General features: G+C 37.2%; 2 protein-coding genes across 6 annotated transcripts in view; both read right to left on the bottom strand.

The window, feature by feature from the left end:
• gramd4b (GRAM domain containing 4b) overlaps positions 1-21,294 on the bottom strand; it is a 36,512-nt gene extending 15,218 nt beyond the window's left edge. For 2 of the 5 annotated variants that reach the window (XM_067435791.1, XM_067435789.1), the window contains exons 1-3: positions 20,982-21,294; positions 14,974-15,181; positions 6,558-6,681 (exon numbers count right to left, since the gene is read on the bottom strand). In XM_067435791.1, the coding sequence (XP_067291892.1) occupies positions 6,558-6,681; positions 14,974-15,181; positions 20,982-21,010 (361 nt within the window). In that variant the 5' untranslated portion in view covers positions 21,011-21,294. Of the gene's footprint in view, positions 1-6,557; positions 6,682-14,973; positions 15,182-20,727; positions 20,909-20,977 lie in introns of those variants that run through there. The other 3 variants (XM_067435793.1, XM_067435790.1, XM_067435792.1) reach the window with 3 other exon arrangements.
• Positions 21,295-21,816: 522 nt separating this feature from the next.
• celsr1b (cadherin EGF LAG seven-pass G-type receptor 1b) overlaps positions 21,817-27,445 on the bottom strand; it is a 53,490-nt gene continuing 47,861 nt past the window's right edge. The window contains exons 26-35 of the mRNA XM_067436328.1: positions 27,076-27,188; positions 26,894-26,970; positions 26,663-26,789; positions 25,505-25,630; positions 25,257-25,393; positions 24,405-24,499; positions 24,046-24,189; positions 23,704-23,916; positions 23,086-23,356; positions 21,817-23,002 (exon numbers count right to left, since the gene is read on the bottom strand). Of these exons, the coding sequence (XP_067292429.1) occupies positions 22,978-23,002; positions 23,086-23,356; positions 23,704-23,916; positions 24,046-24,189; positions 24,405-24,499; positions 25,257-25,393; positions 25,505-25,630; positions 26,663-26,789; positions 26,894-26,970; positions 27,076-27,188 (1,328 nt within the window). The 3' untranslated portion in view covers positions 21,817-22,977. The remainder of the gene's footprint in view (positions 23,003-23,085; positions 23,357-23,703; positions 23,917-24,045; positions 24,190-24,404; positions 24,500-25,256; positions 25,394-25,504; positions 25,631-26,662; positions 26,790-26,893; positions 26,971-27,075; positions 27,189-27,445) is intronic.

The following is a 27,445-nucleotide window of genomic DNA, read 5'->3' on the forward strand; positions in this document are numbered from 1 at the left end:
CAATAAGGACTAGCTAAATGTTCATCTAGGCAAGAGGAGAACTGCCTCCCAAACTGAGCCTTGTTTTTCCCCCAAGGTTTTTTTTTCTGTCACCTGATTGAGTATGAGTTATTTTGGCTTGCTTATTTAGGGGTACTTAATATTCAGTAATATTGATCTGACTGCACTGATACTATCGGATGAGAACAAAACTTGAATTGAACTGAGCTGAATAATGACACAGTTTTCTGTAGAGTTGCTTTATAGCTGAATTGAACATTCGTGAATGAACTTTGAATTAAATCAAGACTGAACTGAGCTGAGCTGAATAATGACAATTATTACCTTGCTACATTTGCTTTACAGCTGAATTTGATAACGCTGGCATCATAGTTCTATTACTTTCCTGTTTATTATTGTGAAGCTGTTTTGAGACCATTTCTATTCTATAAGCACTATAAAAATAAAGATGACTTGACTGTTTATTCTATAGCTTAGCAAATACATTAAATAATTTTAATCAATAATTTATTTATGATGAGATGTCACACACACACACACACACAGCAAAGTGATGAGAGTAACAGGTTTTTTAATGCTCTTATACAAACTTATCAGAAAGCAGAATGATACAATTGACCAGACTGATTGGTGTATAATATTGTATTATATTATAATAAATATCTATAAGTATTTATGTAATTAAGAAAGCTGTGCACAATGCTTCAGTTTATCTAAATGTACCTAAATAAGCTAAAAAATTAAGACATTCAGGACAATGCCTACATATAATATGCACATTTTTCTGTGCCAAATGTAGGAAAATGAATTTAATTGGAATCGAGGTCATGGCAAAATATGTTAGGTATGCACAGCAAAAAACAAAAAATAGAGCACCAATCAGAAAACATTGAGACGCCTCACTGCTGCTTTATATGACATTTAATCAAAACCCTCAAAAGTCAGTTACAGAATTGTGCACCATTGTGTGAATGACAGTATTCTAATTCTGTGGAAACCCTGAACCCTGAGGGTCCAGATTCAGGCCTAAACGCAACCAATGAAGTCATCCTACATCTCAAAGACGACACCAAATTAAGTGCTCTCACAGGACAGGATGCTCAACAAGAGGAATTCATTCATCATCAATTTCAGATTCTCGAGTCAAACGAACATGTAGCTCCTTGCAGAGACAGATCGTCCTTAATCTAACAAAAGGAAAAATACATAGTCACGATTCTAACAAACACCTTCAGAGCATGTTTATTGAAAACTATTTGCCTCTAGCCTAGACTCTCGTGCAGCAGAGTAGTTTTTCCACCTGCCCTCTATTTCACACAATGCCTGCTTCAAGGTTGCCTGGAACACAAGCCCATCTTCATCTATAATTCAGCAGTTCCCGAATCTCCCACAGAGACGCTATAGTCATGATAAAGACCCCCTGCCGCTGACTCAAGGGCAGGTGTGCTAAAGAGAAGACATCTGAATCCAGATGATCAGTGCAGACCCCAGGGGCCGTCGCTAAACCCGGAGCTAGTGGACAGAGGGACTGAACAAGCTGTTGACAATGATAAAACAATAGATCGAAATAAATATTTATAGCCTGGTCTAATCCCCCGTGATGCTATTCTTCACTTTACAGCATGTTCAGAGTGTCAAGCAACTAAAAGGCAAGCAAATGAAGATCTTTAGATCTAGTTGCACAAAATTATAAATAATGTCATATTACTATTATTAATAATAAGAAATAATAATGAGAACAAACCACAGAATACTCACCGATATTCTAATCCCGTTACATGTTGTGCAAAGGAAATGTTTAGGAGCTTTACATGAATAATCCTTTTGAGAACATTTGCTAGATTCGTGCTATTGTAAGAGCTTTTTTTTTCCATGTTCTGGAATGCAAACTCAACCTCCTTTTGGTTACAGTGAAATGTAGAAGAAATAATCATGTAAGCAGATATTAATCCTTGCCATGCTAGAAGCACTTACAGTTTTAGAACAATATTTTTGTTGAAACATTGCAATGTTGAGATGAGACACTGAACTCAAATGCCACTTACTGTAAATGTAATGGTAACTAACTGTAAACCAATAACCCGCAAGTCAAAAGGCGAATGTAATAGAATCTCGGGGGAACAAAACTAAGAGTTGCTTAGTCACAATGTACTTGGGTTACTTTTACACTCGGGTTAAAGGTGAAGGTGTCATTTCTGTGCCAATAGCAGCACCAAATAGAATAGGGAAAAGAAGTGATTACAAAGTTACCACCATCAGCACATTTTTAAATGTAAACCACAATTTTATTTGATAAGGACATGTTGGATGTGTTTGCCAGATTGGATCTTTCCCCTGTAATGTCTGACTGCGCTCTCTGACTGACATACAAACTTGAGCCTCACTAACACTAACTTGCAAGAGCAAAAAAAGCTAGCATCTAATGGCCCATTTACACCAAAGCAATTAACCATATGAAAGCCTTTCTGACGGACAGCCTCCTTTCACATAGTTCACACAATCAGCCGTGCCTGTCTGCCAAAACGACCATGGGCACAAAGGGAAGGCTACACAAAACCACGGACCAATGCTAGCTCATCATGGAGCCATCTCATATAATGAATATGTGACCTACTCGTTTTAAACTAGAGCACCGTTTTCTTTCAGAAAGTTGAATGGGGAAAAAATAAAGATGATGATAAGTATAATATGTTTGAACATTAGCAAATAAACGTCTTTCGTGTTTACAGTGTGCGTGTTTGCATTGTATGTTCTGACCGTAGGAGTCACTAGCTGTCAGCACAACTCTATTGTAAACCTAAGACAGCTGCAGCTTCCAAAGAGGTCACATCATATGATCCCAGAACAGTGACATGTATAGAAGTATACGAAGATCTATCTTATGGTCCATCTACCAGCATCACAGGACTTATGCCACTCAAGTTAACTGGTCAAAAGCTCTTCACTTATTCCTTTCACAGTCATAAATATTAATAGTACTACACAGTTATGTAATGCACTGCTGTAATGCTTCTGATTGGTTTTGAACTTGGCATTGAAATATTTGGGAGCTAAATTGACATATAAATAGATACATTCACCTAAAGGAATATTAGGAACACCTGTTCAATTTCACATTAATGCAATTATCTAATCAACCAAGCACAGGGCAGTTGCTTCAATGAATTTAGGGGTGTGGTCATGGTCAAGACAATCTCCTGAACTCCAAACTGAATGTCAGAATGGGAAAGAAAGGCGATTTAACCAATTTTGAGCGTGGCGTGGTTGTTGGTGCCAGACGGGACGGTCTGAGTATTTCACAATCTGCTCAGTTACTGGGATTTTCTCACACAACAGTTTCTAGGGTTTACAAAAGAATGGTGTGAAAAGGGAAAAACATCCAGTATGCGGCAGTCCTGTGTGCGAAAATGCCTTGTTGATGCTAGAGGTGAGAGGAGAATGGGCTGATTGATTCAAGCTGATAGAAGGAGCAACTTTGACTGAAATAACCACTCGTTACAACTGAGGTAGGCAGCAAAGCATTTGTGAAGACACAACACGCACAACCTTGAGGTGTATGGGCTACAACAGCAGAAGACCCCACTGGGTACTACTCATCTCCACTACAAATAGGAAAAAGAGGCGACAATTTGCACAAGCTCACCAAAATTGGACAGCTGAAGAATGGAAAAATGTTGCCTGGTCTGATAAGTCTGGATTTCTGTTGAGACAGAATTTGGCGTAAACAGAATGAGAACATGGATCCATCATGCCTTGTTATCACTGTGCAGGCTGGTGGTGGTGGTGTAATGGTGTGTGGGGATGTTTTCTTGGCACACTTTAGGCTCCTTAGAGCCAACTGGGCACCGTTTAAATGCCATGGCCTACCTGAGCATTGTTTCTGACCATGTCCATCCCCTTATGACCACCATGTACCCATCCTCTGATGGCTGACTTCCAGCAGGAAAATGCACCATTTCACAAAGCTTGAATCATTTCAAATTGGTTTCTTGAACATGACAATGAGTTCACTGTACTAAAATGGCCCCCACAGTCACCAGATCTCCACCCAATAGAGAATCTTTGGGATGTGGTGGAACGGGAGCTTCGTGCCCTGGATTTGCATCCCACAAATATGGGGAAACATTTCTAAAGAATGCTTTCAGCACCTTGTTGAACCTTGTTCTAAAGGCGAAAGTGGGTCAAACTATATTAGTATGGTGTTCCTAATAATCCTTTAGGTGAGTTTATACAATAACACTCAATTATTTTAAAATATACAATTTGCAAAAATATTTTTGTTCAAAATTATGAAAAGGTTTAAGGTCCTCTTCCCGGTCAAAAGTGACCCAAAATAATTTTTCAATTAAAACAATGTTTCATGTTAAATAGAGGGCATTCAAAATATTATATATATATATATATATATATATATATATATATATATATATATATATATATATATATATATATATATATATATATATATATATATATATATATATATATATATATATATATATATATATATATATATATATATTTTTTTTTTTTTTTTTTTTTAAATAGTTTTTTACCTCTGTATCTATGTAGGCTTTCATAGACTTTATATTACATATTGTTTGGAAGACACTAATATTAATTGTATAATAGTTTTTTCATCCGAATCAATTGAGAAAAGAATTTACAGAATCAATTATCAAAATAATAATTAGTTGCAGCCCTAATGTCTTTTTATTTAAATAGTTAATAGCATTATATAATACAAATATATTTAATCATTATTATTCAATACAAATATAAACATTTTTTTTTTAGAATTTTAATAGTTATATTAAAAAACAATTTTTATAGAACTATTTTATTTAATAGTTAAATTAAATTGTTTTTAAAAAGTAGTTTTTTAATTTTCATCCTATTTCCGGGTCACAGCCCACTGATCAACAGGACAATCCAAATGTGAAGAGGCACAAGAAGCATCCAAATGTTTGACATCACCTCATTAAACCCTGCAGCAGCATCATGCACAGTTTTAAATCATCTCTACGCTGTTACGAAGTCAAAGCCAGTCATTCATTAGGTTTTGCCTTTTTTTGAGTGGAGAGGCTTCTGTTGTGTAACATACTATTAATAAGTCCAGTCTGCTTTTTTTGGGCAGCAACGGTTTGGAGGCACAGGTCTGACCTTTTGCTGCTTTCCAGTACTGCAGTGCTTGAGGGCATTCCGCCTGCACGCGCACAGACACACACTCACAAACACTCACAAACACACGGTCTAAAAATAGACAGGACATTCCCAACCTTATAATACACAACTAATGTTCTGTTTAAGCCAAAAAAATGAATAGGGAAACTGAATTATCATATGGGAAACAAGATGAGAATCAAGAAAAAGATGATACTACTCCAGAAAACATCTGTTGTATGTGAGTGTGTGTGTGTGTGTGTGTGTGTGTGTGTGTGTGTGTGTGTGTACCCCAGTGGAGGGCTAATCTCTGCTTCTGAGAGAGTCTCACTAATTGAAAAGTGCCACAGGTGAACGGGATCAGCAGTATACATAGTGGGTTTAATCGCTGTAAGGTGCAGGCAGCTCCCGTCCTAATGAGAATGATCTCACTCCACTGCCAAGGGTGATAAATCCACAGACACAGTGAGCCATTGCCCATTTAGCTTGAGATATATTGCAGATCTGGAGGCCTGTGAGGACAAATCACTTTTCCCTGAAGAGCTGTTTCTAACAAATTCTGGATATCCAGTAAAAAAAAAAAAAAAAAAAAAAAAAAAAAAAAAGAGATAAAAATGAAGGTATCATAGGTGTGGTTGTAAGTATGCAATCCCTAAATTCATTGAAGCAAGCTCAGTGGAAAATAAATCCATAATAGATGAACAGTGTTGAATGAAATGCTGATTACAAACAGACTTGCATTTGATTAAATAATTCAAATGAAATGCATATTAGAATTGCATTAAGAGTAAATATTTTTAACAATAATATACTTTAATAAAACTATAATCTTTAAATATTTATAAATATAACAGACTATAATTGCATTAGAAGTATATAATATTGTATTATTACCTTTTTAATAAATAATGAATCACAGCCTGGCTCATCAATATTAATTAGGTAAAGCATTTCAATGTATTAAAAGGTGTGGCCTTAGGTATATAATATTTAAATATTAAAACTGAAAAAATTCATATACTATTTTATTATATGTGAATTAATATAAAAATCGCAGCACGGCTCATGAATATTAATTAGGTGCAAGCCTAACAGAATTGCTGAAAGTGGGTGCTAGCCATTACGGTTCACCTCTTCCACTTTCAATGAGTCGACTGTCAATGTAACCAGTTCCATGACCGCTTCCTTAAAAGACTGCTGACTATGCAGACAGTAGGTAGAGATAAAACTTGCAAAGTGTTAGAATAGACTTCAGGCTTAAAAACTTATGAAATCCCAAAGAAAAGAACTGCAAAACCCGTAAGAGTAGGGAAGAGAGTAAAGAGCATTTTTTTCAGGGGAGCATTTAGAATGATGTAACCATGTTAAATAGGACATTTTTCTGGGTTACTCACGAAGAAAGTGCTTTTCCAGTAAGGCTATCTCCAGGTGACCTTTGACCTCATTGAGTCGGTCGGAATCACACAATTTGTAGTCCTGGATGGGAGCAGCAGACATGGCGAGAGTCCCTGAACCAGCCTGGAGAAAAATCAGTAGGAGAAATTATGAGAAGTTCATGAAGGCTCACTCTCAATTAAGACACCAGGTTAATAGGGGGAAAAAAGAATATCCAGCACCAATATTTCCCAGTTTAAGAATTGCAAACTCTTTTTTTGTTTTGTTTACTGAAATGTTATAAATAGGCAAATGAGAAATGATCTAATTAAACATGCATTGCCATCTACAGACACAAATAGATAAAGTGCAAAACACCCACTAATTATTTTGGATGTTTTCTTTTCACTAGTCTGAGCCAACGTGATATGAAAAGCCGAATAGCACCAAATCTCCAAATTGATCAGTGAATTATAGAAAAAAAAAACAATTTTTTTGCCCGAGCAACACAGATTATGGCTACGTTATGGTCTAATAAATGAGTGTCCATTAGGGTTCCCATTAAAGACATTTTACAGATCTGTGCTCCAGCCTGCCAGAGACGTTACAGCATCGTCTTAGAAGTTCAGCATAACCAGGATTCTACAAATCACGGCTTTAGTCACCAACCGGACGCCAGTGCGGCAGCTGTAACCATGGTGACCAGCTCATAAGCTTGCAGAGACACAGCAGATCTCTTAGGTGAGCTTTCCTGTGCTTATCAAATTATAAGCAGCAAATGCAATTTCTTTGAAAATGTGCTCAGACGAGACTGACCTATTCGAACGCTCTTAACATCATTTTCTCAAAATGTGCTTTCCGATCAGTTTTTAAAAAAAAATTGTATTTCATGTAAAACAAAATGTCAGTGCTGAACACAGGGTGGCATCCGTAACAAACGTCAACAAGAAAAGATACTGCAGCTTACAAAGAAACTATTTTTTTCTAAGACTAGGGCCTTAGAAGTACTAGGAAGTCTGGGTGTGAACGATGGAGGGAAATCTCAGCTGCAACAACAGGAAGAGGTCATATATACTGAAAGAAATACAGTGAAGCAAATGGATGTTTGGGCTGAAAGTCCTCTGGGAATTTGGCTGACAGCCTCTTCATGCAAAGCAAAGAACGGGAACTAAATACAGGCTGGAAGCAAGTGATGGGGAATATGTGTTTTATTACCATTATTAATAATGCTATTTTACTATAATGAATATAAGTATTCATGAAAATTTGTTAAATATTCAGTTAAAAACATTTATCCAATACATTTCTACTTAAATAACACAAAAATAAACATTTGTTAGGCATTTACAGTAGACGTTTATGGGCTACCATGCAACAGTTGTACATGAACTCCTACTGTAAATACATAAAGCAGATTTCTTTATCATTCCTTGCTTCGGGGGGGGGGGGGGGATGGGGGGGTAAAAGGATGTTAAAAATACATGACCAGTGTTACTGTCAGTTTTACTGTTTAACCAATGAAATTAAAAAGAGCGACTAAACCTTGTAACTCCATTGGAACATCAAACTGTCAGTAACGCCTCATAACTCTGCCTGACTCAATCTTGAACAAAGTGGTGCACAAAGTTTGCACCATCTCTACTTGTTTGAAGTGCATTGGTAAATAAAGAACAGGTTCTTTGAATAAGTACAGTGTTTACTTAGGAAATATCTATCTATCTCTCTCTCTCTCTCTCTCTCTCTCATATATATATATATATATATATATGTGTGTGTGTGTGTGTGTGTGTGTGTGTACTGTGTACAGTGTAAAGGATTATTAGGAACACCATACTAATACTGTGTTTGACCCCCTTTTCGCCTTCAGAACTGCCTTAATTCTACGTGGCATTGATTCAACAAGGTGCTGAAAGCATTGTTTAGAAATGTTGGCCCATATTGACAGGATAGCATCTTACAGTTGATGGAGATTTGTGGCATACACATCCAGGGCACGAAGCTCCCCTTCCACCACATCCCAAAGATGCTCTATTGGGTTGAGATCTGGTGACTGTGGGGGCCATTTTAGTACAGTGAACTCATTGTCATGTTCAAGAAACCAATTTGAAATGATTCAAGCTTTGTGACATGGTGCATTATCCTGCTGGAAGTAGCAATCAGAGGATGGTGGTCATAAAGGGATTGACATGGTCAGACATAATGCTCAGGTAGTCTGTGGCATTTAAACGATGCCCAATTGGCACTAAGGGGCCTTAAGTGTGCCAAGAAAACATCCCCCCACACCATTACACCACCACCAGCAGCCTTTGGTGAGCTCATGCAAATTGTAGCCTTTTTTCCTATTTGTAGTGGAGATGAGTGGTACCCGATGGGGTTTTCTGGGGCATACCTCGGTTGTAACGAGTGGTTATTTCAGTCAAAGTTGCTCTTCTATCAGCTTAAATCAGTCAGCCCATTCTCCTCTGACCTCTAGCATCAACAAGGCATTTTCGCCCACAGGACTGCTGCATACTGGATGCTTTTCCCTTTTCACACCATTCTTTGTAAACCCTAGAAACGGTTGTTTGTGAAAATCCCAGTAACTGCGCAGATTGTGAAATACTCAGACCGGCCCGTCTGGCACCAACAACTATGCCACGCTCAAATTGCTTAAATCACCTCTTTTTCCCATTCTGACATTCAGTTTAGAGTTCAGGAGATTGTCTTGACCAAGACCACACCCCTAAATGCATTGAATCATCTGCCATGTGTTGCCATTGGTTGATTGGCTACAGTAATTGCATTAATGAGAAACTAAACAGGTGTTCCTAATAATCTTTTATGTGAGTATATATATTAGGGATGTCACAATACACAATATAATATTGAACCGTTTGGTACGGCATTTATGGTTCAATACGCGGTGGTGAATTGTGTTTTTTTCGGTTTTGCATTTAATTAATTATTGCCATTTCCCTCTGTTTGAAATATTCCTCTCCGTTTATTTGAGTGTGCCTGTGAGTCTATGCACTGATATGAGCAAATATCCAATCATATGCATTATACATTATAGTTCTCCTTTTTAATCCGCTTAGAAAAGCGGCATGTTTTATTTTGTCAACATAATTGATCGTTCAACTATTCGTGTAACTGTATTTAAACAGGGAAAACGTGGAGGTGTTTGGTCGCTTCTAACTTGATCTCTGTTTGGTACCATAGTGAATGAGCTGGGCTTAGTGGGCTAAGCTAAATGCTATCAGAATGTTACCGCGCGTCAGAGTGATTAAGTGCACGCACTCAGATGAGAGAGGTATGTATCAACTCGTTTAAGTTAAGGGAATAACATAGTTTAATATTAAAACCGGTGAAGTATCCCTTTAAGTAAGGGTTTTCAAGTCTTTTAAGTAAAAAAAAAAAAAAAAAATTGCAATAAAAAAATTCTCTCTCCTTAAAGGGTAACTAAACCCTAGAACAACTTTTTTTAGTTAATGATCTGCAAGAATGGAGCTTTATTATTATTGTTCATTGAGTCGAGTAAATGTTTTGACAGTTGGGTTTAAAGTGTTTAAATTCTATAATATATGGTATAAAAACGTCTTAGTGCTGCCCTCTTAAGGTTGAACGGTGGCTACTGCAGTTGAATTTTCCTATTGGACGTTATGGTACTTCGTTACGTAGGTTTGTACTTCCAACGGCTCACTATCCACGCCCCTGGCACGAGCTCACCACGCCCTGAGAAATGTTTTCCGTGATCACATGATGAGAACGGCTTCAGTCCAGTATGAGCGCTCATGTTAAATGAAGTAGAAACATTATGAATGAAACTTTCTCTTCACTTGCTTTCAACATCCTAATTAAGAAAATACAGATATATAATGCAGTTGTAAGTACATGTTAAGCTTTTCTTCTGATAGTTTTGCCACCTGTCATGTCTACAGATAATTTTCATACCTCAGACGCTTTCAGACAAACCCTGACACGCAAATGGTTGCCGTGGTAACGAACAACAAATCCGTAACGTGCTAGACTGCGGGCGTATGTAGTCTAACATTTATTTAATGCATGAGGAATATTTAATATGAGGAAATCTGTTGTAATAGGCTATTAGTTTTGAACTTATTGGTCCTGTGATTTTTTTTTAGTGGCATTCAGTATAAGGATATGGCTGTTCAGTGTTCATAGATTAGTTAGTGATCTCATTCTCTCTTGCGCTGCTGCTTCGCTAGCATGAATGAATGAATGAATGAAAGCATCGTATGCATCGGGAGTTAAAGCAGTTTGAGCCAACAAACTCTGTGTCTACAGACATTTCACCCTCCTCCACTTCAGGTGAAGGTGGTGGAGAGAAGTCCTCTACTTTAGATGACCGCTCTGTTGCAAAACTACTGTCCTCACTCCAGTCACTATCAATCTTTGCGAGTCTGACAGCTGTCAAACAAGTTGTCACTACGGGTCTCAGGTGCACGCCCCCCGCTCAGCGCCGCCCTCGTCTCGTCCCCTCTCTCTCCGCTGGGCTCTGCCCACTTTTGCAGCATTTTTCAAATATTGCCAGAGGGCGGAGTTAGGCTGTGAACAGGGGTTTAGTTACCCTTTAACTTTTTCTGTTCCTGACGCCTAAGAATAGAATAGCAAAAAAACCGGACCAAAAAACTGTGGTTAAAAACCGAGGTATGTATTGAACCATGGACTAATTGTATTGTTGCATCCCTAGTATATGTAAATGCACACACACGTTTGTTTCACTATATTAGTGAGGACATTACATAGACTTTCATTGATTTTATGTCAGGTTAATGCTACTTTCTATCCCTTAACCCAACCCCTATCCCTAAACCTACCCATCCCAGAAACATCTGCAGAACAATAGATTTAAATAAAAACTTGTTTTGGCCGATTTATAAGCCTTTTTAACTAGTGAGGACCAGTTCAATGTCCTCACTAGTGAGTCATTTTCATATTTTACTATATAAGTGAGGACATTTGTGTTACAAGTATTGCAAAACAAGGAACACACACACTCACACCTAAAGGATTATTAGGAACACCAGTTAAATTTCTTATTAATGCAATTGGAATGGGAGCGTTGTGACCTGGATGTGCAATCTCCATCAACTGTAAGATGCCATTCTATCAATATGGGAGAAACATTTCTAAAGAATATTTTCAGCCACTTGTTGAATCAATGCCACGTAGAATTAAGGCAGTTCTGAGGGTGAAAGGGGATCAAACACAGTATTAGTATGGTATTCCTAATAATCCTTTAGGTGAGTGTGTGTGTGTGTTTATATTATATTATATTATATATTTTTTGTCACATGAGATTTTGGGCAAATAACACAACCCTCTACAAATACCTTGGCAACATAATTGCCATTTGCTAGTACATTATTTCTCACCAGACTGATATGCATTTAGTGCTGTCAAATTGATTAATTGCATTCAAAATAAAAGTATAGAATGTATAATTATTATTTTGATATAAATATGCACATGCATGTATATATTTAAGAAATGTATATACATTATATACATGTATATATACACATTGTGTACATATTTCTTAAATATATGCATGTCTGTGTATTCAAATATACATCTATATATTATATATTGTTTAATCCTTTGACAGACCTAACACACACATACACACGTGCCTAAGATATTGTTGGTAATTCAGTTTCTGTAAAAAATTATAATAGTAATAATTATTAATAAGATAATACTATTACTAATTCTACTACTAATAACAATATACACGGCACTAAAGACACATGAGCTGCTGGGTTCATGGATATTAATCAAGTTTATTAGCCTGCGTTGGCACGTACTTGTTTGCTGACATCAAAACAGGTAATAGCTGATAACCAACCAATTAGATTGGCTTTTTCGCATTAGTCCCGCCCACTACCGGAAAAACCAGCATACCTTCTGCTTGTTCTTAAAAGCTGGATCATTTAAAATAAACTCTTTTTGAAAGGAAAAATTGTTTTGATAGAAAAATACAACAAAGAATATGGTTTACATGAAGCAAGAGACAGAGACAGAGACAGAGAGACGCTGTCACCAAAGCGACTTCACACTACAGTTTACAGTATGTCAGAGACAGGTACACTCACATCCGTTTAGCTGAATGGAAACAGACAGATCACTTGACAGTAGAGCTGCAACTAACGATTATTTTTTCTGTCGACTAATCTAACGATTATTTTTTCGATTAGTCGACTAATCTAACGATTAATTTTTTACCCTTTGAAATTTTTCCAAATTCTGTGGCACCCCCTCACATAAGTTACGCTAGAGGTGTAACAGTACAGACTGCTCACAGTTCACTTTGTATCACGGTTTTAGGTTCACGTTTCAGTACAGTTCGGTATTTGCTATGTTCAGGGGAAAAAGGACTACTGTCAAATGAAAATAAAGAAAATAAGAACAGATCACTTAAATAGAAGCAGCAGCACAAATAAATACTATTGAGCAAAGATGAGAACAAAATAAACAATGCTTTTCAGGATTTTCAGGTAGGTCTAACATTAGTTTTTAGGTAGAGAAATGGAATGAAGTAATCAAAAGTAAAATAACCACACATTTAACTGTTTAAAATTAAAAAATAATCCTTATTAAACTTACAAAAGCTATTCAGTCAGGAGCAGTGAGTGGTGTCTTTATCTTTTGTTTGACATTAAACAGACAGCAGTGAAGGCTACTGCCCCTTTAAGACCCACGGATAGTCGTCGTATTTTCTGTATAAAGTTCACTTAAGGCATAGAGTAGGCTATGACATTTTGACATACTTTTTGTGAGTTTGTCCGTTTAAGCACAGGATTTGAAAGATAACTCAATATTTGCACGCTTTGGGACGAGTGCACAAAGACAGATCTTCTCATTCGCGTCTCCTGGCTACACGGGGGTGATGACGGTGAAAATGACTGCTAATATTCGGACGTACAGCAGCACTCGCATGCGTTTTATAAAGTTTACAAAGAGAGACCGTTTTGCCCACGTTTTTCTTTTATTATCGCTGTTGTTGTAGTCTACCTGAGGAGTCAGCACGTGTATCCATCGACAGAAACATACATACAGCATTATTTTCAAGTTACAACCCATATTAAAGATGCGTCATCAGATGCGAGATGAACCGAAGTGTAAGTGCGTCCCCGCAACTTTTGCTCGGGATCCCGGTTGGGAAACACTGGTCTGTATTGATTGACACCGCGCTGGTTTGTTTAGAATTATATGAGCGCCGTGACCGCGCGCTGCCGCGTGATGAAGGCTTGTCGCAACTCTGTTATTCAACTGCTCTGGTTTTAAAAGCTATGTCATACTAAATGCGCCAAAATGCAATAAAACTTGTTTTACGGTCGAATGCAACGCGTGTGTGTGTGTGTGAGTAGACGCGCAAAAGGACGGAGAGAGAACTTAAGGAAATGCAGCTAAACGAATATGCGTGCGTCTTTTAAATAGCGTAAAAATGAATGAATGACGAATGTGGTGGCCGTTATTGATTATGTGGCAGTCCGCCACAAATTAGTCTATGTGTGGGAAACACTGTTTGGCCTCTGTTTAAAGTATTCCCATACTTTTGATATTCGCGGTCTAGGTTTTTGTGATAGAACCAGGAGCAGAAGCCAACATTACGCGAGATGAACGTCTGACACGACGCGTCGACGCATTTCACGAACGTCGACGTATTTCCGTAGTCGACGTCATCGATGACGTCGACGCGTCGTTGCAGCACTACTTGACAGAAAGCGAAACTTTGTTTCTCTGTGTCCAGTGAGTGAGTGAAATAAATATTATTTATATATATATGCTAAACTTATTTTTAGCATCTAACACACATGCAAGTAAAATCTAAGCATTTATTAGCCAATGGCTAATAATAGATATTTTGTTGCCCAGAGTGACAATTTACTCACATTGTAGAGGATTGTAACAGAAAAAAGTAAGCGCTACAATAAACATTATATAGGCCTCAGATACGGACATTATATTGAAGGTTAAAAAAAAAAAATTGCTGCTGGTCACAAAAAAAATAAAAAATAAAAAAAATAAAATCAGAACTCTGGCCATATATAAAGCCACAATAGCAACTTTGACAACACAGTGTTTAACTGTATTAAAGAAATACAATGTTTTTTCCTCCATTTCCTGAAAAGTAGCATTTTTGGAGATACAAGGTTTCCATCCAACAGCAATGATATGTAAATGTTAATCTTTATATGGCATTTTTTTGCTTTAGAATAACATTTCTAAAATTATGTTTTGTTGTTGTGTTTGATATGAATGTTTTTTTTTATGACTAGTGTTGTGAAATCTTCAAAATAGAGGTCTACACCATTTTGAAACGGCTGATTTACAATCATATCGCATCTCCACATTTTTCTACAGAGAAATGTGTTCAGCACTTTCTGACAGATTCTCCCTTGATATTCCCCCAAATGAAGGAATGTCACTTACAGGGTTTTGCTGCTCTTCCGTGTCTTTGATGGAGCTTCTGTGTTTTACTGGGATGTCGTCATTACATTCACTGTCAGATGCGTTGGGGGACTCGGCAAGGTCCAGGAACTCATCGCGCTTCGGTCCTCTGAACCTTATCTTATCCAATCGCTTTAGCATGTTCAACACAGAGATCTGTGTCTTTATCTTAACATGGCGGCTGGCAACCCTGTAGGGACAAAACAGCTACTAAGTCATTGTGACATAAAACATAAAGTCCTGGCTTTTCATTATGTTCATTGCGCATACTGAATATGGAAAGTACCATGATATGAATATTCCCTCATTAAGAACGTTAAACATACTTCATCTTATTGTCCAAGTGAAATCCAGAAGCGGAGTAAGACAAAGCCAGACATTCTTAGCTCAGGAATAATGTGCAACTGACAGACACCCGCTTACACAATATAAGTCTCTCTGGTCTGTGAACTGGGCCGCTTGAACTCTCTGTGAGAAAATGCTACAATCTCAAAGAGATCAGCTGATGTGGGACTAGTGTGGGCCAGCACCCTCTTCTGTACAGTATGTGGGTCAGAGGTAGAGGCCCCATGATCCTCGCTGTCGTTTTGGCACATAGTGAGACCTGTGTCCAGTTTTTATTGTAGAAGTGTATTAGGACTATTCAAAACTATCTAAAATGGATAAGTAAATAAGATGCTCACCTCCATGCCATTACAAACCCGTATGACTTGTAAATGAATCATTCAGACAGGATTTGCGAACTGAACTGACCGATTTGTTGAAAAGATTTGACTCAAAAGAATCTCTAAATATTGTACATATAGGTCAGCATTGGATATTTAACATGCGCACATGCTCATTTCCACTAAGATTAAGAGAGTGTTACATAATGGCAAAGGTATTTTAAAACTAAAAATAATTTTTAAAAACTCATTTTTTTACACTGTTAAATGTAATTAAGAAAATTGTTCAAATGTTCATAATCTGCATTATAATGTGATGTGTCTAACTTCACATTCATTTTTTTATTTTATTTATTCATTCAGTCTATGGGAAAAACACATTTGTGATAATTTATGGGGCTTTTGCATTCTTTTTGAAGCTTGAAAGATCACTCACCATGGACTAACTCTACAGAAAAAAGCAACCAGCATGTTATTCAAAATGTTTCCTTCTGTGTTTCACTGAAGAAAGTAAGTCATACAGGTTTAGATTAAAATGAGTGAGTAAATAATGGCATAATATTAATTGCTTTATTAATTATTAATCTTTAATCTCATTATGTGCTAGTTGCACCTAATGGAAACATGACATTTCTGCTTTTAAACTCATGGAAAGAAGCAGGTCATTAACTATTATGCTCATCTTCAGGCAATGTCTTAAATGTCTTTGTGCATCCACAAAATTTCCCCAGGAATATTGAGGCTAAAACACCAACACAGCTTTGCAACATGTGACTGGATTATATATATACAAAAAAACAAAAAACAAACTCTCCAGGAGCCAAAGGCCCACATTGGGGCACAAAATAAAGCTATTGGTGTTCCAAACTCTGCATTCCCTGCAGTTAGTTGACCTTACAGCAAACAAAGCAGGCCTGGAAACAAAGTGGTTGTATGCGTGCCTAGACACTCAAAACCTCCAACCGAGTTCTAATTTCACTTCCAGAGCTCAGACAACATGCTGTACATGATAATGACAGGACTGAGGTTTAAAACCAACCGTCTTGTTCTTAAGTAGACAGAAATTGGCTTCCTGTGAATTAGAAAGGGACTTTTTTGACAATAAGCAGACGTTTCATGCAGCTCTCATGAGGGAAACGGAAATATCTGCGGAAGACATTTAATCACACATATCTAGATTTGTCAGTTGTTTAAACTCATTAGAACACAGCATTTTATGAGAAAATATGACAGGGTGTTAAATATCAAAACTAATCATGACCTCTTGCTATAAAAGTTTTTTGAAAGAGTACTACATCATGCCTAAAGTAATACTTGCTTTGCTCTCTTTTATAATTTAACAGCATACCTAAAAATGACACTAGGTGCAACAAATCTCAAGGCACCTTTTGGCTTTAATTATTATAATTCTCTGCCAAATCAACCAATTTTGGAAACTTCCCCGACTCAAAAGTTTGATTTTGTAAAAATAAATAATAATAATAATAATCCGAAGAAAGACAAACATAAATAGTGATGAAATCCAAAATATTAATTGAGTAATCCACTATTTTGTAGAGGGGGGATCAAAATGACAATATTCATCTAAAAAAAAGTTTTGGCATATTCAGCAATTTAGACGCATTGAGATTCCTATATCTATGGGATTTAACAATATAAAGGGCTTAATTAAGATTCCAAAAGAATCTTACCACTATGAGAGTACAAAACATATCCATATTAAACCCTGTGGTTCATGGCAACCAGAGGTGGACAAAGTAAACAACTTTATTACTTGAGTAAGAGTAAAAGTGAAAGTACTACTGGTCAAATATTACTCCGTTACAAGTGAAAGTTGTAAAAATTGATTTTTACTCAAGTAAAAGTACAGAAGTATTTGTTTTTAAAAGTACTTAAGTATCAAAGTAAATTTCCTTTATGCCAATGCATTATTTTATTAATGTTGTATAAATGCACACTGTCATCATGGTTTAAGTCATTCAGTGATGCTCCATCTGACGTACTAGCATATGACTAAACTAATTTAAATACTTGTATATAAGTTACAAAGCTGATGTCACTTTAAGGCCAAATGCACGGATCCAATACACTGATACACATCTGATATTCTCCCAACTTTCCTCTTCTCTTTCACCCAGATGTTTATATTGTTAATATTTTATAAGACATGCACCAAGTGTATGCCAACTAAACTAATCTTGATTTTTTTTTAACTAATCTTGTAACTGAAACATACTTTCAAAGTATGGCTATGGGTGCACACACTTGTGCCTAAGAACCGTCTTCTTCCATTTTGCTATGAACTGATCAGTGTTCAAAAAAAGTTGGGAAAATGTATATGCCCCTATAAGAGTGATTCCTGACAGACTGTCTGAAACAACAACACCAAAAAAACGTTTAAAGATGGAAAAAATCATCCTCCGACTTTCAGAGCCGCTTTAGAAACGACTTTCGACCTAGATAGAAATGTAGTGGAGTAAAAAGTACGATATTTGTCTTTCAAATGTAGTAAAGTAAAAGTATCCAGAAAAAATAATACTCCAGTAAAGTACAGATTCTCAAAAAGTGTACTTAAGTACAGTACTCAAGTAAATGTATTAGTTACTGTCCACCTATGATGGCAACACATTGATGTCTTAAGACACGAAACTGATCAGTATCAGTGTTATTTTTTTACCTCATAGCAGACGAATCTCATCTATTCCCAACGCCAATACTTCCTCAGAAGAAGGTCATAATCGTTTCGGGTCTTCAGACATCAATGTGTTGCCACAAGCCACAGGGTTTAATTTGTATTCGTATGTCTGTGTTTTTTACTCTCATAGTGACTTATAGAAATACACCCCATTGACATGCATTATACAAGCCAAAATCTTCATTTGTGTTCTACTGAAGAAATAAACACACCTACATCTTGGATGCCCAGGGGGTAAACAGATAAACATCAAATTTTCATTTTTGGGTGAACTATCCCTTTAACCAGGCCTCGTCCCGTTTTTGTGTATTCCGTGGAAGGGGATCATTTAAATGAGTGACATTGTGACTTCACAAGATCTGGAAAAAGCTTGTTGTAGTCCCAACCTTCTGCTGTAATTCCTGAAAAGTTTTTTCTGTTAAAGAGAATTTGAAATGGACTGAGCTTTGTACCCTTGTAGATATTATTTTATGATCAAACAGCAACATTAAACTCAATGATGTCATACATTACACCCCAAAAAAATAGGAGAACCAAACAAAAATTGTGACACACTAAAGGTGACGTCTCCAAAACACACCAAACTGACGCCATAGAAGCGGAGCAAAAAAAGCTGCACTTGAACACACCGAGAGAAATACCGCCGACTGTCAACTAGCATGTGCGTTCTATGCCTGCGTGTAAATGAGACAACTGTCTGTTTCTGTAGAAATTTTCATCTATATTCATCATTCAAAAGGGAAACTGACGCTGCAGGCTGCAGATACACAAACCGTAAACAAAGCAGTGCATTCTTACCATTTTGAATATGAATCCTATTGATCCCTTTTTTATTATTCCACTGCGCTTATGTTATTATTAAAATATTCACCCAGGGATACATTCGGTAAGAAATACAATCAGTTATATAAAAAAAATGTCCTGGCTAATCCAAGCATTATAATGGCAGTAAATGGCAGCCCAAAAGTTGTAGCCTAAAAAAGTGCATCCATCCATTATAAACATACTCCACAGGACTCCAGGGGCTTAAAGGCCTTCTGTAGCAAATTATGCATTTGTGTAAGAACAATATCCATATTTAACTATATAAAGAAAAATACGTAGCTCCCACCAGACCACTTTCCATATTCAACTTACAAAAAAAGCTTAACTGGCTCGACATATGACGTTGGATGTAGTGCAAGCGCTTTGAACTGCGAGAGGCGTTACACTTCCTTTGCAAGTTGAACACGGAAGGCGGTCTGCCAGAAACTAGATATTTTACTTTATAAAGATGTAAATATGGATATTTTTCTTACACAAACCCACCAATTTGCTTAAGGAGTCCTTTATTAACCCACTGAAGCTGTGTGGATTACTTTTATAATGGATGCACTTTTGGGGGGGCTTCAAATTTTGGGCTGCCATTCACTGCCATTATAAAGCTTGGATTAGCCAGGACATTTTTTAATTTAACTCATTAAAAATTGAGCTGTGTTCATCAGAAAGAAAGAATGTCATATACACCTAGGATGGCTTGAGGGTGAGGGTCATTTTAGGGTGAACTGTCCCTTTAAAGACTGGATAACAAACGTTCTAATAGCCTAACGTTACAACAAGATTCTCTTTTCATAACTTTGAGAGAAGCTAAACAACGTTCTAAGAACCTTGCCAGAACATTAGCCAACATTTAGAGAATGTTCCTCGTTAGCTGGAAACGACAAAGTACTAGCATGACGAAATGCTTTTACAAAAGAAAGCAAAACAACCTTCTATGAGTGTTGTATTCTATATTCAAGAGGCCATTCTTTTGTAATTCCGCATTAGCACCCACAATTACATCATAAGCAAACACCATGACTACCAACAACTATTTTCTCTGTACTGACAGCACCGGGCGACTCCCCTTTCAGTCTCCCGGTCGACACTGGCGACTTCAGCGGTCAGGGTGCTCCTCTGTGCTTCTTTTACATCCTCCTATACTAGCATTGTGGCAATCTCAATTCCCCCATACTCTCTCCAAACACCATCCGCCCCTATTGTCACAACCTCCGCAGCCTATTACCGTAGCCTATCTGTCAGCTATGTTTAGCGCCCTTTTGCATTATTCCTCGTGGTTTGCAGTATGCAGTTAGCCTCAATAATAAAGATCCTCGATAACACAATGCCAAGCGTTCTGCTCCAGGGTTTAGCATCTTCATCACCTCGCCGTGTAGTTCAAGTTGGATCCCATTAATAAAACATCGAGGGTGGTTGACACAGCTGCACCATCAATGGATTGCCGATTAATGCCTTGACCTAAAAAGCCTTTCGTCACTATGAAACATCTTACAGATCGATGCCGTGTAGAATGGCGGCTTTCGCGTACGTACAAAATATTTAAAATCCCTTTCTTACCTCGTCTTGACTGTAAGGAGTGGTTGTCACATTTTTAAGCCACATAACCTATTCATCAATAAACAAGTCAAGAAAACGTGCAGCAGCTGCACAAAACAATGTGGCACGTTCGCTCGCGAGCCGCGCGCTCTGTTATGAGTTTGAGGATTCGAAACGCAACAATGTAACAAAAGCTTCTTCAGTCTGATACATTACACGCGCCCCGCCCGCCGCGGGATTAACAACCAGAAAGGGGTAGAAAGTTTCTTACCCACCTCGCACGGAATCCGTAATTAAGTTTCATTAACAGGAAGGCATGAATATTCGAGCTTCGCCCCGCTCCGTCGCCACCTGCTACCAGCAGCTCGATGAGAAATCCGGCGTAAAATGCCCGAGCAGACACATTGAGCTACCAATGATCTCCCTTAGCTGTCAGATGTTTTTTACAGTCTTATTTCGGGTTAGAATCGCATTCAAACCGCAAATCATAATTTGGGGGTCTGTTTCCATATGTTGTTGATATCCAGCGAGACTCACTTCACACCAGGAAATTTCGTCAATGACAGCGACAGACGCTCTTAAAGGGGCCGATAATTGACAGTCGTCTCTTATCAGGCAAAAACGCACTCAGATATTTCTTCTTCGTGGGTGAAGTCAGCGTGATTAAATTAGTCTTTGTATTTGGAATATTTAAATAGGGCAACAACAGAGGGACTTCTGTGTCTCAACAAGTGAGGACATTAATCCCATAACTCTGTCAATCCATGCTTAAAGTTTATGCGTCATATAGGCTACGCATACGAAGGTGAAAAAAACGCGAGGGGAGTTAATTTCATCTGTTTTTTTTAAGAGGACGTGTTTCGGCGTGATTATAAGTCTAGACAGATATGTAACAGGTCTGGTTTGACTCGTTTTTGGGGTGTTTGCACTGCAGTTACCCTAGATCGCTGGATGATTGTGTCTCCACTAGGTGGCGCTCAACGACAGTTCAATGTGTTCACGTTTGAACATCTGAACTGTCGCAAATAACACATTTTATGAATTAATCACACTTTATATTGTGAGGCAATTGAAGGAAATGTCACATTGGCATCAAACAGGTAAAAAAAGCAAATTCCTACAAAGTTTTAATTACATCTTTTAAATTCATTTATTTACAACATTCAAATGTATTATCAGTGCGAATAGTACAAATATAAATACCTTATTTTACATGCTGGTATCTAATATCTACGAGCTTTGAAAAGTAACGGAGGTATTTCATGGATACACATTTAATGTGATGATAACGTTATTTCACTTAAGGACTATTCAGATCAAGAAATGCTTCTACATTATTACAGATTATGGTTACTGACTTGACATCACTTTCACGTACATTGACCTTTAACACGAGTAAAAACTAGTCCCTGAATTTCTCAGTCTATATATTATTTACACAAGAGGTTTGGCAGAGCTTTATAATAGACAGGCACTTTAGGAATCCTTTGATTCTCTGTTGGTAATTTAAATGCAGAGCAACCGTAATAAAACACTGTTTTTCTATGCACAGCACTGGCAGAGACATTAAGACATGCTGAACATAAGCTTTAAAATACTGTCAGAGGTAATCACTGTAAAAATCACAGCCCATTGAACCCAATACAGAACCCAATGACAGACAATGTGTATGATGGGCATTTGCATACTAATAATTCATGAAACATGACTGGGGAAAAAAGAAAACTTCAACAAATTTACAAATTAAGCTACAACTGGTAGTTCTTAAAAATGCACAATATATAAAAAAACATATACACATTCAAAACAGTGCTGTAAAAAAAATACCACGATAAACAAAAATCGTAAACATAAATATTCAGTATTGGCATCACAATGAAATCCTAATTTACAATTTTACAAATAACCCTATTACGTCTAAAATACAAAATGTAACTATAAACATTACTTACACATCATAAGTCATATGTTGATGAATTCTGGAATAAACTGTACAAAAGCTTATTAATATCAGTCTTTATTTTTGTAGCTCCAGATCAACTTTATCCATTTCGATGGCAGAAAATGTTTCTGTCCTCGTCTAGTAGAACGTGGCCAACGTAGTGCTTTGGAATGCTGGGATACCGAGCACCCAAACTCCATTTTATTAAATGATCCTACGGAAATATTATTTCAGAGCAGGACCATGTTGTGTCTTAACACTAGTAGGGAGACAGACACTGATTCTTCAAGCCCTTTTCCAGTTCATTCAACGTCCTTCAGGATGAAGACTCAGATTGAAGTTTCATTGCTGCCACTAACAAGAGGAATACAGAGAGGTGTTACATTCAGAACATGACTAAATCAATTTGAATAATCAGCGTTTGACATCCAACTCACTCGGAATCAAAGTCTTCGTCCGCCAGGGTGACGGGGCTCGTGCTGAGCTCCACAGTGATCCCGTTTGGTGCAGGCTGGGGCGGTAATGGAGGTGGCTTGATGACGGTGCTGATGGCCTCGGTTCCTGAGAGAAGGCCCTCGTTTGACTCCACCGACGGAGTCTTGCGGGGGATCTGCGGTGGGTTGTAGTCACTCAGCTTCTCTCTCAAGCGATTCTTCATGTTCTTGTCCGTCAGTGGGGGTGGATACGTGATCTTGTTCTTTAAAATGCCTAAGGAAGCAATAATATACTAAATATGATATAATTATATAATTGTTGTAGTCAATGTATGCTTTATTGCTGTGGCTCTAGTTTGTAGTTTTTGCCAAATAAATTCGTCAGAAAAATACCTTATCCAAGTTTAGTATTTTGTTCTTATCTCATATTTAAAATATTTAATTGTATATATTATTACATTATTAATAATAACAATTAGTATAACTTGCCTATTAGTTAAAATTATTTTAATATTATAAAATATATAAAGTACAATCTTAAGTATGCATAAATATATATATATATATTTTTTACATTATATATATATATATATACACACACACACACTTGTTGTTGCTTACCTCTTCTGGGTAGCTGGTTGCTGTTTGGCTGACTGGGTGAACTCTCACTTTGAGACACATCTCCATTTTGGTTTAGTTTATTCCCTTGATGAAGTTCCACATTCACTTTTGTTTCCACCCGCAGTTTCTCTTGACCACCCATATCCTCACTTTCACTGGCTGTGGGCGGCTCCTGTGGCCAGTATGGCTTCTCAAGACCAGAAACGGCATCAACTGCAGAACAACACGGGTACAGTTATCTAACATCCAAATTTAAAAATGAATTTAGTTTTTTTTAGTGTTTGCTTGACTAAACCATGTAAAAGAGCAGCAGGTCAGAGGTCACATTGAGACTGCAGGTACCTTTAGGAGTGCTGTGGATGGGCGTTCTCTCGTTATTCCATTTTGTCTTGGAGTGCCTGGCCTCATCTTCACTGTCCGAGGAGTGGGAGGAAGCGTAGGAGCTGCTGTGTTCATCCACTGAGAGCTCACTGTCCGAATCTGAGTCTGCATATAAACAGAAAAATTAGCCTCTGATCACAGAAGTGCTCTGATTTTCCCATAATTAATTGGGTTTTTTTTGGCTGAAGAGCTTGTTTTATAAAGTTCCTGATTTTTCCTGTGGAACAAAATGTAAAAAAGAATAGAAAAAATAACGTATGACACTAATCGACCCTTCAATGATCTGTGTATGTTGTTTAAAAAAAAAAATTTCCCCTCACCTTCTGCTTTTTTAACCTTGTGGAAAAAGAGCGACGAGTCTCCTTCCTCATGTGCCACTTTTCCACCATTAGACGATATGCTGTGTTTCTTCTCCCTGTGTGAAAACAACAATAAAACTTATTGTATGTTAATAATTTATCATTACTGTATTGAATATTGTGAATTTGTTTCATTACATTAAGTGGAGTCACACTAAAGTTATTTAATGGCAATAAGTTGATAATGAAATCTTCACAAATGCAGCAGCTGCCAATATGACAACCAGGATTTGGTGAAGTAGGTAGAATATGCGTCTGCGAGATCAAACACATGAATAAATACACATTTAGATCCATGTGATCCATGTAACACTGTGCTGTGAATTAGGACACCTTTTACAATACTAAAGGGCTCTGTCAGTGGTTATGCTAAAAAAAAATAGTCATAAATATGGCTAAAGTGGCCCCATTGAGAGTCATAATGTACTTAGTCTCATCTATGGATATTCAGTGGAGTGACCTAAAAACCGAATGCTCCTTTGAGACGTTTGCGCACAGTGTAAAGGGTAATAATTGGTGCAAATAGGTTAGTGAAACAGCTGCCAGCACAGCTGCAGGCAAACACTTCAATGAGTTCATTCGAGTTTATAATTCCCAATATATTTAGGGCATACTGCAGAAATCTGATTCATATACGAGAGAAAAAAAGGTCTGCAGAAGTTCAAAGGAAACCTGATTCATGTTTTAAGAGGTTAAGGTGCAGGTGTGAAGATCTTTCTCATACGTATTTCAAATGAAATGTTAACTAGTGTAGTTAACAAATGGAAACTTTTATTACCAAAATAACATCATGATTCACTTGTGGTGTTTTACCTGAGTGTGGAAACGAGGTAGCTGTTGCCGTGACTCCTGCCTGATCTAACAGAGCTCTCTAGAGATACAGTGGACTCTCCGATGGTGGTCCGGTACAGACCTCCATCCTCCATGTAGACGTCCCCATTCAGAGAACGCTGGAACGACAGGAGACGGCATTCGCTGTTAACGTTTCATCACCAAATAAATTGTCCCCGCACGTGAATTTTGACATTTTTAATTAACCTTTTTTAATGTGTCAAACTCACTGTGAGTAATGTGGCCCGTGTTGTACTGGGATCTTCAGCTGGTACTTTCTTTCCTGTAAAGACACTTTTCAGGTTTCTTCTCACGTCTTTATTGAGAATACAGTGGAAAAAGAAGATGCAAATGCCCTGGAAGGAAAAATCCATTGCTGAATAATTACATAGATAGAAACGTACCAAGCATACCTGTTGGTTAAAGAGAGCAATCCAATTCCATTTATGAATGCATATAAATACCAATGTATTTATGAATATGAATGTATATAAAATATAAATATGTACCTGTATATACAGTATCGGTCAAAAGTTTGGAAATATTAAGATTTTAACCTTGTTTTTGAAAGAAACATCTTTATGGGTTATTTGATAAAAAATACAGTAAAATAGTAATATGGTGAAATATTATTGCACTTTAAAAATAGCTGTTTTCTTTTTAAATATAATTTAAAATGTAATTTATTTATGTGATTCAAAGCTGAATTTTCAGCATCATTACTTCAGCCTTCAATGTCACATGATCCTTCAGAAATCATAGTAAAATGCAGATTTTCGTTCTCAGTTATTATCAATTATTACTGGTGCTAATAATGGTTCTTATTTTTATCAATGTTGAAAAGGAATTTTGCATGCTTAATATTTGCTTATATATATATTACTAACCTCATACCGTTGAATGGTGGTGTATTACGGTTTCAACAAAAAAAGCAGCACAACTGATTTTTTTTTTTTTTACATTGAGAATGATAATGAATGTGTCTTGAGCAGCAGATCAGCATTTAAGAATGTTTTTTAAGGGATAATGTGACACTGAAGACGAGTAATAATACTGAAAATTCTGCTTTACCATCACAAAAAATATTACATTTTAAAACAAATTAAAACAGAAAACAGTTATTTTAAATATTTCACAATATTACAGTTTTTACTGTATTTTCATCAAATAAATGTAGCCTTGGTGAGCAGAAGAGACTTCTTTCAGAAAAAAAATCTGGTACTGTATATATTATTATTTAATGACTAAACATTCTGTCAATACAGCGTTGCTTACTTTACCTTGGCTCTGAATCCAATCTATATTTCTAAAAATACATTCTAAAAACTTTGACAAGAAGTGCCACTGTTCTGACAAACCGTGTACATTATTCACGTGATCATATTTACCTGTAGGCAGCTGAGGGTGGCAAAAAGGTAGTGGAAGGAAAGCACATCACTGTTGACTGCCATTAGACCTAGCAGCCAGGTGGCGCTGATGAGCAGCAGGAGGAGGAAGGCCACTCGAAGAGCAGAGCTGGACAAGAGCAAAGGAGAATGTTGAAAAAGATTGTTTTTACCTGCTTCAGGTCTTCTGTATTTCAGTATTATTCAGTTTGACCAAACTCTCAATGAACTTACATTGCTCCTGACTTTTCTGTACGCTGACGACGTCCAAATGAGGCTTTGGCTGCCAGCACAATTAGGACTATATTTATCTGTTAAAAAAATTGTTTTTCATTATTTAGTCAAACCCAAACACATTAGTTGGGAGAAGAAAATGAAAGGAAATGTTTCATTGTGCAAAATAAGACTACACTGACCAGCACCACTATGGAGATTGGTCCAGTGATACTCCAGATAAGAGTGTCATTTACAGAGAGCCAGCAGAAGTCAGGGTTTCCATAACCCTGAGGATCCAAACCCACAGCCAGACCTGACAAGAGACAAACAATAAGGAAGAGTGTACAATCAAGATGTGAGATATGGTGTTTAGGGGGTCTGACCCCTCTATTTTAAGGTGGAGTAAGTGATTTCTGAGGAACAGACCTCACTTCATTGCTCTGCCCCCAAAATGCACAAACACACAATGCAAGAGTGGATGTCTATTTATCATAGCTGAAGCAAAGTAAAATAATGCTTTGTGAAAAATAAAGCGAAGATGACGAACAACAAGAACTTCACATACAGTAC

This window comes from Pseudorasbora parva, chromosome 25 (genome assembly GCF_024679245.1).
Source record: "Pseudorasbora parva isolate DD20220531a chromosome 25, ASM2467924v1, whole genome shotgun sequence".
Classification (NCBI taxonomy): Eukaryota; Metazoa; Chordata; class Actinopteri; order Cypriniformes; family Gobionidae; genus Pseudorasbora; species Pseudorasbora parva.